This window comes from Scomber japonicus, chromosome 10 (assembly GCF_027409825.1).
Source record: "Scomber japonicus isolate fScoJap1 chromosome 10, fScoJap1.pri, whole genome shotgun sequence".
NCBI lineage: Eukaryota > Metazoa > Chordata > Actinopteri > Scombriformes > Scombridae > Scomber > Scomber japonicus.
In genome coordinates this window covers 8990879-9003826 of record NC_070587.1, presented here as the reverse complement: position 1 = coordinate 9003826, position 12948 = coordinate 8990879, and the positions used below count along the sequence as shown (strand labels likewise).

Below are 12948 nucleotides of genomic sequence, written 5' to 3'. Positions count from 1 at the left end.
GGATAGTAAACAGCGCAAACAAAGCTTCAAACCTGTGTATGTTTAGTTTTAAAAAAAAGAATTAAAGGATAGGTTCAAAACTTCAAAGAGGTTTTCTGTAATCATTCCTCCTGTTCAGACTGGCTATTTAAGGCTACTGATTTCCACTTCTACACACTTGAGTGCATTATATTCAAATGTGTTCCTAATATTTTATCCACTCTATTAACATACACGAGAGGGGCAAAATATTAGGAACACTTTTGAATATAATGCACCCCAGCACACCACCATCCACCATAACCTCAATAATAAACATAAAGTAAAATTACACTCTCAACAATAACAAAAAATGTATAAGCTTTGTAAATGAAGGATGTATGGCAGAGCTGTTGTATTGGATTGTATTGGATTGCATTAGATTGCACATATACCTAATTAAGTGGCCGGCGAGTGTATATTTTTTATTCTGACTCCACTAGAGTATCTTTGCATGATTCACAATTTAAAAAAGAAAAAAAAAATCTTTATGCAGCCCCTCAGTTCAGCCTCTGTCTGAAACAGGCCGTTTGAGCTCCTGTCTGAGTTAGCAGTTCCGCTTCAGTTCAGTTACTTCTGATGAAAACCCAACATTTCCTGCTGTTGCTGCTTCATATTAAAAGCTTTCAAACAAATAAATAATGGGAGATTTTTATTGTAAAAATGTACAGGAAATTTAACATGTTCCTTATTGAATTAGCAGAGCTTCATTAACTGAGCTAAAAAGTGGTTGACACAACATATTGGAAATATTTGGAGCTCTTTGTTCAGTGGATCCTTCCGAAATAATGCAGTGAGGAATAGTACAAACAGAAACAGCCACTGTGATGATGTTTGATGAAGAGCTGCAGACGACGCCTGCAACAATAAACTACTTACTTTACCGTTCTGTGAAATGGAAAAACACTGTGCCAGCTCGACTTGAGTCATGGCTCGCTGTGACTACCCCCAAAACAATGGAAAAACACCATAATGTACGCTGTGCTTGGAGCAGATGACCATATAATGAATATGGCACGAGCTGATGTCGAAAGTAAAACCAAAAAACAAAAAACTGTTTGAAATTGAGCGTTTAGAACAATCTGAAGCCTGAGCTTTTTGCTAACAGGAATAACTTCTACATACGTTTATTGCATTATTTGACACTTGGCCAGGTTTAATATAGACATCTGGCATTGTAACATTACATATATATGACTGAAAATAAGGAAAAGCATAACAGATCCCCTTTAAAGGTGACCGGTGACAGGGCTTAGCACCTCTACACACAGAACGGAGCAGAGGAGAGACAGACTGTGGTGGAAACGCTACACAGTGGTTGGATGTCAGGACGCAAATCTGTCTTAGCACAGACATCTAACGGTTAGGTAACACTATCCTCAGTGGTGTCTATCACAATTTACAGGTGAGTTTTACCAACCTACACTAGGCTCCAATCTCTTACCTGTGGTTGGCCTGGGTGCGTCACTCAGAAAACAGCCATGTCATCCAATCTGAAGAGAGGCTGAGTGAGATAGACAGGCTTGTACAGCTGTAACTAGGTGCTTTTGACAATGAAAACATGCAAACGTCTACAAAATAAAAATATTGAACAATAAATCATCCCCTTCAAATGTTGTTTCAATGTTAGTTATGAAGGTCAAAATCCACAGTCATTTTGTGCAAAAATGCATGTAAAAGTTTATCTGAAGTTTATGAGGCTTTAGCAATGTTTTGCCTGTTTAGCTGTAGTGGAAGTACAGAAACAAACAGAGGGACTAAAATGACTAACATTGAAAGATAACAACTTGATTTGACTCATTTGGATGGCTGAAGCTTCATAGGCTGCGTTCACACTGCAAGCCAAAATCCGATTTTTAGCCAATCTAGATTGGAACCGGATGGCTCTTATGAAGTCTGAACAGTCATAAATCACATGAGATCCAATTTTTGCAAACCAGATTGAAACCACCTTTGGGAGGTAGTTTCAAATCTTATTTGGACAGATGTGTGTGAGTCTGAACAGCTCCAAACCTGCTCCAAACACTCAAATCGGATTTGACTGTCTGTGACGTCTCTCTACGCTACGTCACTCTATGCGACACCAGACTCGCGCTTATTCGAGCTGTTGTTGCTAGCTGATATCAGTGGAAGCAACGGAGGACGTCGAAAACATCAGTCCATGGACAGAGGACCAAACCATATTCTTAATCTTTGGGGAGATGGCTCGGTTCAAGCGAAGCTCGAGGGTTTGTTGTTGCTGTCGCTGTCGCAATTATATGACATCACACAATACACGCTAGATGACGCCCCCGCTCTGACAACGTTGCTACGGCAGCCTGTCAGATTGGTCATTAATGTGGCCCAGTCTGAACAGAGACAAATATGACTTGGACACTTGTTAAAAACAGTGTGGACAGTCAGGCCTAAAAATCTGATTTGAATCAGATTTGCCTGTAGTGTGAACGCAGCCATATTTGTAGTGATGGGTCCCAATAGGTCACAACTTTGATAAACTTTTAAATCCATTTTTGCACAGCAGGCTTGTGGATTTTGTCTCCCATTATTTACATTATAAATGCATCATAAAGGGATTTTCCTATTGCCAGTATGAACAAGAGGAATGATCATTGCCAAAAGAAAAAGAAAAACAATTTCAGTATTCATTTGGAGACCTGACTGTTGTTTTAAAATTGTGAACCTATCCTTTACAGGAAGCAAAAAACGGGAAACAATTAAAGTTATTAACAGATTTATTAATAATTATCTTAATTATTACTATTAACACTATGAAGAAAGTGGACCATGTACATGTATTCACAAAAATGTATTTACTTAATAAACTGCCAATGACAGTATCATTTAAACTAATATATTTAGGAATATTCCAAGGTCCATGTACAGCCTATTTGAATGTATAACATTTCTAGTATGTGGCACCATGGCATTACAACACAGTACTCATCTAACTGCATGTTCTTGCTCAGTTCCAGGACACCTCAAACTGACTAAAGTGCTAACACACCAAGCCCACAAATAGTGAGGCATTCATTCACACATACAGTTTCTTCTTCTCAAGCACACATGCAGAGTTCATTTAGTTAGAGAACTGCATCTCTTTAGAGTTAGGCATATGTCCATTTCTCACTGTATCTTCAGTTGATGTTTGTAACTCTGAACTGTTCGTAGAGTTGTGTTCTTTTACAGACTTTTCCTTTGCCTCTGCTGTTCCACTCTCGTATTTCACTTCACTAGTCTGTGAGATTTCCCCCTCCACTCCTCTCTCTATCCTTCCCTCTCTTAAGCTACTGGTGCTGACCTCGATTATGACAATTTCCTCTCCTCCTTCTAGTTGAAAGATACTTTCCATGGCTCCTCCACCCTCAGTAATCCTACCGTTTGCAGCACTGCAACCTGCCCCTCCTTCTCCCATCATTCCCCCTTCACCTTCAATCAGGGCTATCATCTGCATACCCTCCTCAGTTTCCTGCTCTATCTTGGTCTCACCACCACCACTCAGTTCAAACACCACCTCCTGCCCATCAAGGGGCACCAAACCTTGGGTAGGTGTGCAGGAAAGCTGCAGGCTGTTGTCTTGCCCTTGGCTGAAGGTAGCACTGGATGGACCACTATTGTCCTGCGCTTCAGTGTGGAAATGAAGGACATAGGACTCTCCCTGGCTGCCATCCTCTCCTGTCTGTCTCTCACCCTGCTTTTCTCCACCCCAGTCACGCAGAAGTGACATCATCCCTCCTTTATCTCCCCCTTTTTCTCCCTCTCCTTGTCCATTGGTCTTGAACTGCAACACAAGTGATTTTCCCTCTCCACCCATTCCTCCATCCACTGCCTCTCCTGATGCATCTCCTTCAAACTGCAACACATATGACTCTCCACCCTCCCCAATATTCATTCCCTCCTTCGCCTGTTCTTCATTATCAAAACATAAAACAAACTGTTTTCCTGTCATGGACTCTCCTGTCCTTACTTCCTCCAGAGTGGTTGGCGGTTTCCCTTCATGGGTAGCAAGAGTAGAAACTGATGCTGTGGCTGTTGTGGTGGCTGGTGTAACCATGGTAACAGATAATGGGGATCCTGAGGTATCCACTGCTGGGGCTACAGTGGTGGAAGTTGACAGATTTGGGACAGTAGTGCAAGATACTGACAGGGGACAGTGGGATGCTGTGGATACAGTTGATGGTAGTGATTCAGTGGTGGTGTTAGCAACAGTAATACTCTGCCTCTCTGTGACATTGGTTACATTACAGTTTGTCACTGATACATCTCTGCCTGTAGTCTGACTAACAAGACCTGTTACAGATTTCTGAAGAGTAGTTTTTGGTTTGCGTCCCCGTCTGCCCCTTGCTGTCCGTGTGCTTTTCCCTAGTATGGGCTTGGTCAGTAGAGAGTTGGCTGAGAGTGTGTGTGTTGGCGTGGCAACAGGAGTGTTTGCATTGTTACTATTGTTGGTGATTATGATCCTGGTTTGCTGTTGTTGCTGTGACACAGTTGAAAACTGGGGCATGGGAGTCTGTGTTTGGTTTCGGACAGGCTGCAGTGCTTGGAGAGTCTGAAGCACAGGGAGAGTCTGAGGTTCTGGGGCAGGTGGAGGGTTGTTTGCTGTAGGGACGAGAATCAAGCTTGATTGGCTGCCGTTGGTGGAAGGGCACTGGAGGAGAAGGAAGTTTTGGGGCTGGGACGGAGGTGGTGGTGGAGGAGGTAGGGGCGCAGGTGGAGGGGATGTTAGAGGAATGAGCTGCAGGCCGCTGGCTGTCTGAATCATGAAGTAGTTCTGGGAGGTGTTAGGGGGAATATTAAGTGCTGGTTGGGACACAATCAGGCTGCCACTGTTTCCTGAGGCTTCCAGGGTGATGGGGTTGAGCAGAGTTGTGGTGGTGGTTACTCCTCCAACACTGGCTTTTACAGCCACACCGTCTTTACCTCCACCACCAGGGCAGGGCAGGGGAACACCACTGCCATGGGTTCTAATGTGCCTCTGCAAGTAGGAGTGCATGACAAACTCTTTTGAGCAGTACGGGCATTTGAAGTCCTTGCGTGAGGAGTGTGTGCGAAGGTGGAGCTGGAGGTTGGAGGAGTGGGTAAAGCTTTTATTGCAATGTGTGCACTGAAAGGGTCTCTCACCAGAATGGGTGCGTTCATGCTGCAAACAGAAATAAAAAAAAAACAAAACAAAGAAGGAGGAGAAATGGAGAAAGTAGTATTAATTGGTATAGTAACATATTTTAAACACAAATGAATAAGATATGAATGAAATCACAGCTGGATGAGTACAGGTTCATTCAGACCTGTTTGAGGTTTGACGTCTGGGAGAAAGACTTGGAGCAAATGGAGCAGGTATGTGGCCGCAGTCCTGAGTGCATCTGACTGTGTCTACGCAGGCAGCTGGTGTTCTTGAAGGACTTGCCACACTCCTTACACACATAAGGCCTCTCGCCTGTGTGCTGCCGCAAGTGGTACTGGTAGTGAGAACTCCATTTGAATGTGAGAGGGCAGTGAGGGCACTGGAAGGCCCGTACGCCTGTGTGTACCTAGGAAAGGAGTAAGTGGAAAAAATTAGTTCATAGTTCATGTTGAAAAAATTTGGGTTAGGGTTAGTTCATTATTAGTTGTCTTTCACCACTACAACTGTATTTTGTTGTCTTATAAGGGCATGACATGTGCATGACACAATAAATAATTAACTAATTAGCTTTGTAAGACAAAGGTTAAGTATTTTGTGAATATTTCATACGCCATCAACCACTAACATTAGTGCACAGCTGCAATGAACTCCTGCACTAGCAAACAAGCCAACTTACCAACACACACTGTTTCACTTAACAAAACTTCAGCCAACTCTGGTCGGGTTAAGAAAATATCCCAGTCCTTGGTCTGTTAAATTTCAAAAGCCCTGCAGCCATACAGAGTTGTGGATAACGGTGGGTTTCCCTGTTACTGGTGTTGCTGCAAAGAGGATGTCCCCCACTATTGGATACTGAAAGTTAGTGACAGTGCTGGGGGTACTCTTATTTTCTGTTACTCCAACACTCACACACCAACTAAGATATTTAGCCAGTGTTGCTGATCAGTAAGTGACACTTTCCTTTTAATATTTTTTCATACAGGCGTAACATACTCTCAAATTATTGTATCCAACTTTTGAAATGAGAAAGCTGTCTTATTGCTTTCTTAGATGAGTTGGCTTAACTGCCATTTAGGTTTACAATGCAGTGGACTCTGTGGTTTGGCATACAATGAACTACAGTGAATCCCTGAAACTAGTTTCCTGCTTTTCTATTTAATGAGACAAGCAATGATTCAGCAACTAATCCTTACACTAAGAATCAGAATCAAATCAAACTGCGACATTCTGAAATATCCCCACCCTCTAACAGCTACTTAGTCACAAGATAAATAACTGGATTGTGTAATTGCACTGAAAAGATGATGTTTTTATTGATTGATTGCATTCTGCAAAGGTGTGTACAATACTAAAGAGCCACAATTCCTGTAAACTAGAGGAATGTAAAGATCTACAGTGACAGTGATCTCCTTGAGAAGAGTGAGCCTTACCCTCTGGTGGATAGAGAGCAGAGAGGACCTCTTGAAGCTCTTTCCACACTCAGTGCAACGGTAAGGCCTTTCCCCAGTATGATCCCTCATGTGGTACTTAAGACCAGATGAACCTTTAAAAGCTTTTCCACACTCTGAACAGCGATATGGCCTCTCTGTATGAAAGATTTGTGAAAGTGATAAATCATTTTAGTTAATAATCATCAAGAAACAGTAACACAAGGAAGATCAATAGGAAATTGTTTGGTTATTAAACAAAGTGGTGTTTGATCAAGTGTGACAAGCTGTGTATTATGGGAATTTCAAGTGCAGCTGAAATGCATCATACACCAAATCGCTTAAGCAAAATGCTCAAACTCAAACTTCCAATTCTGTAGTTGATTTCTAAATATGAATCTCTGCCAAACTGTTGTTCTGTCTGCTGTTTTAAAGTCTGTACCTCCAGCAGGAGTGCTCTTGTTAGCCCCTGTCTTTTTAGTGGCTTTGGCAGGTTTGGTCGGCTGCTCCTCGTGCTCTTCATTGATGGTTATGATGTCAACATGGATCTTCCTTTGTCCTTCCTGCTGCTTATCAGCCTGACTGGGAGAAGATGGAAGCGGGAGAGACAAGGAAAGGGAAGGAGGACATACTATCTCGGCCTCTGCCTCGGCCAGGAGACGTTGCTCAGGGGTGTGTGAGTGTTGGTGGGTGAGCAATGAAGAGAGAAGGGGAAAGGAACGGTCACAGGCGGAGCAGCTGAACTGGGAACGTGACTGGGATGAGAGAGAGTGCATCTGCACAAACAGAGGATGAACACAGGAGGTAAGGATTATTTTAAGACTGATAAAGCAAACTGCAGTATATTATTGTTAATACTCAATATACAGTTCTGTGCTGAAATTTTGCATAACAGTATCAATCATAGAGCAATTAAAACAATTATTCTCACCAGTGATACATGTCTATTAAGGCCTCCACTGGTCTTGAAGGTCTTATTGCAGTAGCCACACGACAGCCCTGCCCATGTGGTTCTGGCCTCTGGCTGAACGGACTCAGAGCTCTGAGTCACCTCAGTGAAGCTCTGCAGCAGGTCAAACTGGGCCTGGGTGGTGCCCACATTCTGAGGACAAACCAACGGAAGTAATACATACCATCAGATCTAACTCTTGCACTTTGTAACTGATGATGAGAGATTTTTTAGTGCTAGATATAATCCACAAATTTGATACTACAGTATTTTAATTTAATATGAGAAGGTTTTATTCTTCTCTTTGTGTATTCATCACTCACTGCATTGCCTCCATCTGCTCCCTCTGTCAGTCCGAGGAGCACCTCTGTTGTGTGTCCACTTTCAGCAACTGTGGTCGTCTCCACCACTTCCTCAAAGTCTGCCAGCAGGTGGCTGGCTCCCACCAGCCCATCCCCAACCTCCATCCCTGCCCCAGGCCCTGCTTCCCCACTGACCCTGTGTTCTTCTGGAGCCATGTGGATGGCTTGATGCTCCTCTAGCTCTGTTCGTGTGCCAAAGGTGTGGCTGCAGCTGCCACAGCTGTAAAGCAGTACGCTGGCCCCGGTGTCCATGCTCAGGTGAACCTCTGTCCCAATGGCCCTGGATGCACAAACATTCTCCCCAGAGGAAGTGAGGGTGAGTTGGGGGAGAAGGTTTGGATTCTGGCCAGATGAGGTGGTTGACAGGAAGACTTCCTCCATCCCCACCCCTACTCCATCAGTTCCTGCCTGGCTCACAAAACCCACCATGTCTGTCAACATGGACGATGTCACTTCCTCTGCCCCTACCACCACCTCCACTATATCATTTCTGTTCTGTGGATCCTCTCCCCTCTTTCCTTCCTTCCCTCCTGCATTGAGGTTGGAGTGAGAGTTCTTGTGCAGGGCCAGGTTTGATGAGTGTGTGAAGCTGCGACCACACACACTGCAGACATAGGGCCTCTCGCCTGTATGTATTCTCATGTGCTGCCTCAGGTTGGTAGACTGAGTGAAGGATTTGTTGCACACCGTGCAGGTGTAAGGCTTAAGACCGAGATGGACATTCTTGTGTCGTCTTAGACTGCTTGAGTTCTTAAAGGCCTTGGGGCAAGTGTCACAGGGGTATGGGCACTCTCCAGTGTGCTGGCGCAGGTGATACTGGTAATGAGAACTCCATTTAAAGGTCAGGGGACAATAGGGGCACAAAAAAGTACGCACTCCAGTGTGGACACTCTGATGAACCTAGGGATGGAGAGAAAGACACAGAAATATGAAATTCTTCTCAAATTTAGACATTTTCTTTTCTCAAAAACACCCAAAACAAAATGTTTTGAAATCCTACCTGGAGCAGAGATGAGCGTTTGAAGGCTTTGCCACAGTCCTTACATTCGTAAGGCTTCTCCCCTGAGTGAGACCTGTGACAGAAAAGTAACTATTAAGGTGGAACAGCATAATTAATTACGCACAATCATTACATGTGTGAAACACAATCACTACAGCAATACATTGTGGTACACTCTCTTCTGGTAAATTTAATGGAGTGGTGCCAAATAAAGGTTTGATTTTTATGAAAGGTATAAATTATGTAAATATTTTTATTGGTTTAAAAAAACTGGGTCCAGTCTTTCCTTCAGATTTTTTTCTTGGACAGTATTGTATTAAGGGTGTGACATGACACGCCTTCAAATAAAGTCTGTGTGTCTCCTCCAACCTCACAGGTCAGAGTTTTCATTTTAACCAACTCTGACCGGACGTTTAAAATGGAAGTAATTATTCCAGCAACATACATTCAATACGTTCTCTAACATATACACAGTGTAATACAGTTGCTGTTAACCATTTTGGAATTGTGACAACTCATTTGTTATGGGAACTGAGTGAGGGGTGCTTTCATTGAACACCTTTGGCTAACTGATTTCCATTTGAATGATTGCATGTGTGAAATCTGAGCAGCTAAATTCCAGGTGTTAGATTTTGTTGCGAGTTATCTTAAAACTATCATATATGTATACCGTTGATGGTAGAGCAAAGCAGAGGAGCCTTTGAAGGCCTTGGGGCAGAGGTTGCAGCGGTAGGGTCTTTCATTGTTGTGGCTCCTCTGGTGGTGGGTGAGCCGGGACGACCACCTGAAGCTCTTGCCACAGTCCAAACACTGAAACGGATGGTCCAATTGCTCGGGCTGCTGGGCCGGGCCTGACACTGAAGATGTCACCATGTCCAGAACCACCTCCTCTCCGCCCTCCACAACACCCTTGTCTCGATCCACCAGCTCCCCCCTCTCCCTATCGTCCTCGCCATCCTCTCCTGAGCCAAGAAGGGATGGGAACGGAGAGAGGGAGGCGGTGGACTGAGGTGGTAAAAGTTCTGCTTGGACCACTAAAGTGGCCACTGAGTTAGCCATTACCAGAAGGAAACTCGTGGCAGATGAGGGTATTCCTTGGATAGAAGTGTGGATCACTTTTGGGACAGTATCATGGTTATTTTCTTCACCTTTCCTTCATTCATTGTTGTTTTAATGTCTTTGATGAATTCCTTCCCTGACAGCTACTGGAAACACCAGCTGTCATCCCAAGTGGATAGCTCAGGCCAAGTCTGACATGAAGTGAAATGGAAATAAATACAGTGTTATAACTTGGTAACTCTTGTGAAGAATGTCCCCTTTAAATTCCGCCTCCCTCCCTCCTTCCTTCCTGTCTATGAAGCTCGTCCTCCCCTCCCTGCTGTCTTTCCCTTCTCCTGGCCGTCATTCCGTTTCTGGCCGTCCCCGCAGTGCGGTGCCCACTGACAGCACACACACACACACACGCGCACACAGAGAAAGAGAGACACACACACGCAGACACACACATAGTCTACTGCTTAATATACACGTTGATGTAGTTTATATGTGTATCCTAATGTAACCGGTCAGCCCAGGAAGCCAACACACAACACACATACACAAAACACCGGTTTTTACAGTGTCAATAAAAGCAGTTACTGGCCTTCTTTTAAAGCTAATCTAGCAGCCGTCAATGCGGAATAGCTTCTGTTAAATTGCTCGATAAGGATTTGCAGGAATACGTGCTGAAGCAGTACTCACCGGCCATCTTTAACTCATTTTAAAGCTATATTGTTGATATTTTGAAAAGGAGCTGGGTACCGCAGTGCTAATCCACACAACCTTAACAATAAACACAGCGCAGACTAACAGCAGTCCTCCACCCGATGCCGCCTCCTAAGAACAGCGACGGTGATTGGCTGCTTGCTACAATAGACGAGCTACTATGATTGGCCAGGAGCCCCAATTGGCAGATTGACGTTTATAAATCTCACTTAAAAATATTTCTTAAGTCTAAATTTGACTGAATGCGCATATCTATAATTTACTTAAACTCCAGATCTTCAAAAAGCATTTATAAAGCTATGTTGACTTTTAATGTGTCGTTTCTAATCTAACCGTGGTGTGCAGGCTTCTGGGTAATGTAGTATCTGTGTACGTCTGCCCTCAGCTTGTCTGTCAAAGTTTACATTGCAGGTGGATATAAATGATATACTAAAATCCATTGTGCACATTCTTTAGCATTTATTTCACCAAGGCACATATTTCACACAATGTCAGTGTGCGGAAGAGGCATCTTGATGTTACGACAATAATTTAAACATGAAGGCATTATATAGTAAATACGCATACAAATGATATAAAAGTACAAAAAGATAGATTTGCCCCCCTTCAGCACAAAATAAATAGTTCCATTTGTCACTTTAATAAATAGTCAATACTGTAACAAATACTAGAACAGGAAAAAAACAAAAATGTTAGTGTTAAAATCAGTATTCTACATTATACTGTAGACAAGAACGAAACAAAACCCATTTACATTACTTACATAGTGTCACAATACATAGTATTTTAAGGCTTTGGGTGTTTAATTTAAAAACAAACAAAACAAACAGAAAAAACAAAACAAAAAATCTTTTCTACCCCAAAGCAGTTTCAAAATCAGCCATCTCACTCATCCAAGAGGCTAATCCTAACAAGTTTGTGCAAAGAATCTAATCAGCTCCATCAGTGCTCAGCAACAGGGCACATTCAAACAACTTTACCACAACATTAGATATGCCTCCTCATGCAGAATGTGAGAAACAGGCAATGGAAATAGAAATTCTGCCTCTGGTACAGTACCAAAAAAAAAAAGAAAAAAAAAGTTACTTACTAGACATATTCACAAATGTTTAAATTAAGGGCACTATGGCACTGTGAGAGTAATGAAAACCTAGGCTATCCCTAATGTGTGCTACATCTACTGGGAGAATGATTGGCTAAAGAAATACACAAATGCCATAAAAAGGAAATTAGTTTAAAGAAAAATCATAATCAGAGCTATAGGTTTAGGAAGTGCTACTGTGTTTTCCTTGAAGATCAGTGAGACACAAGACAAAAAGAAATATTACAAAAACGTTGGCAAATAAATTCCCGTTAACACAGATTGAGAGTGACTTTTGATTTAAAATAAATAAAATTAAATAAATTACTAACAGTCAATAAATAAATAAATACATAAATAACATGGTCTCAAACAAGGCTTATAGGAGAGAGATTAAGAAATGATCATTGTAATTGAATTAGAGCCTGACAGATATGGGATATTTGAAACTGATACAGATACGGATTTTAGATTTGAAAAATTCACCAATAACCGATATGGTGTCCGATATAGTACATTTTTGAACTGGAATGGTAATAAATCTTTTCTGTGTGAACTGTTCACCGATATGACTGAAATAGAAAAATAAACATCAGTGCTGTGCAGTATCAGGCATTATTTCAGAAATCAAATGCCTTTTTTCTTGTTTATCAATAAATGTCATCTTTGTCAATATTTCACCGTTCATGTATAACGTTAGCGGTCACAAACAGCTTGTGGGTCGCTGATGAAGAGAGAAAAGAGATTGTTACACCATATTGTGCTACACACATTTGGTGAAACTTTCAATGGTGGAAAACCAGACGTTAAAATTTTAACATGCTCACACATTTGCTTCCACTTAGCTGACGAGGTTATGAAAGTAGCTATGTGGTTAGCTGGGTAGCTAATGTAGCTAACAAGTATGATGAGCTCGTCATTACTCAATCCACCACTGCACTGTTGTCCGCTAAGTTGCAGAAAGATGCTCTAATGCTAACCTTTCAAACTGCTACATTACTGACAGTACTGACAAAGTAGTCATGTGTTGGTCTTAGAGTTGCTTTTTTTTGTAACAAGGTGAAAAAAAAGCTAAATTTGGCTGAATTATAGAAGCCAGAAATAATAATTAACGAAGAGCTGTTCAGGAGCTGAAAGAGTCGGCTCTTCTTGCTGATTCGAGCCACACCACAGTTAGCTCGGCTCTAATACTCCGCCCCACATGCTGCAGACAGTGCTGACAGTATTG

General features: G+C 42.4%; 2 protein-coding genes across 2 annotated transcripts in view; one reads left to right on the top strand and one right to left on the bottom strand.

The window, feature by feature from the left end:
* The window catches only part of LOC128365889 (cytochrome c oxidase subunit 6B1), an 85522-nt gene that overhangs the window by 36099 nt on the left and 36475 nt on the right, over positions 1-12948 (top strand). The window lies entirely within an intron of this gene.
* znf628 (zinc finger protein 628) lies at positions 2753-10725 on the bottom strand. The gene is made up of 9 exons (XM_053326394.1): positions 10616-10725; positions 9546-10125; positions 8876-8948; positions 7837-8775; positions 7496-7666; positions 7007-7340; positions 6568-6722; positions 5301-5543; positions 2753-5155 (listed from the first exon to the last, which is right to left on the bottom strand). Exons 2-9 carry the CDS (start codon positions 9932-9934, stop codon positions 3095-3097), a joined length of 4365 nt encoding a protein of 1454 aa, XP_053182369.1. The 5' UTR covers positions 9935-10125; positions 10616-10725; the 3' UTR covers positions 2753-3094.

Bases quoted from the DNA above. Each gene is read 5' to 3' on its own strand.
- znf628 (XM_053326394.1), bottom strand. From the start codon at position 9,934: ATGGCTAACTCAGTGGCCACTTTAGTGGTCCAAGCAGAACTTTTACCA. The intron at 8,776-8,875 runs GTAGGATTTCAA...CTCCATCCCTAG, and splicing joins AACGCTCATCTCTGCTCCAG to GTTCATCAGAGTGTCCACAC. The intron at 7,341-7,495 runs GTGAGAATAATT...CTGTTTGTGCAG, and splicing joins TTAATAGACATGTATCACTG to ATGCACTCTCTCTCATCCCA.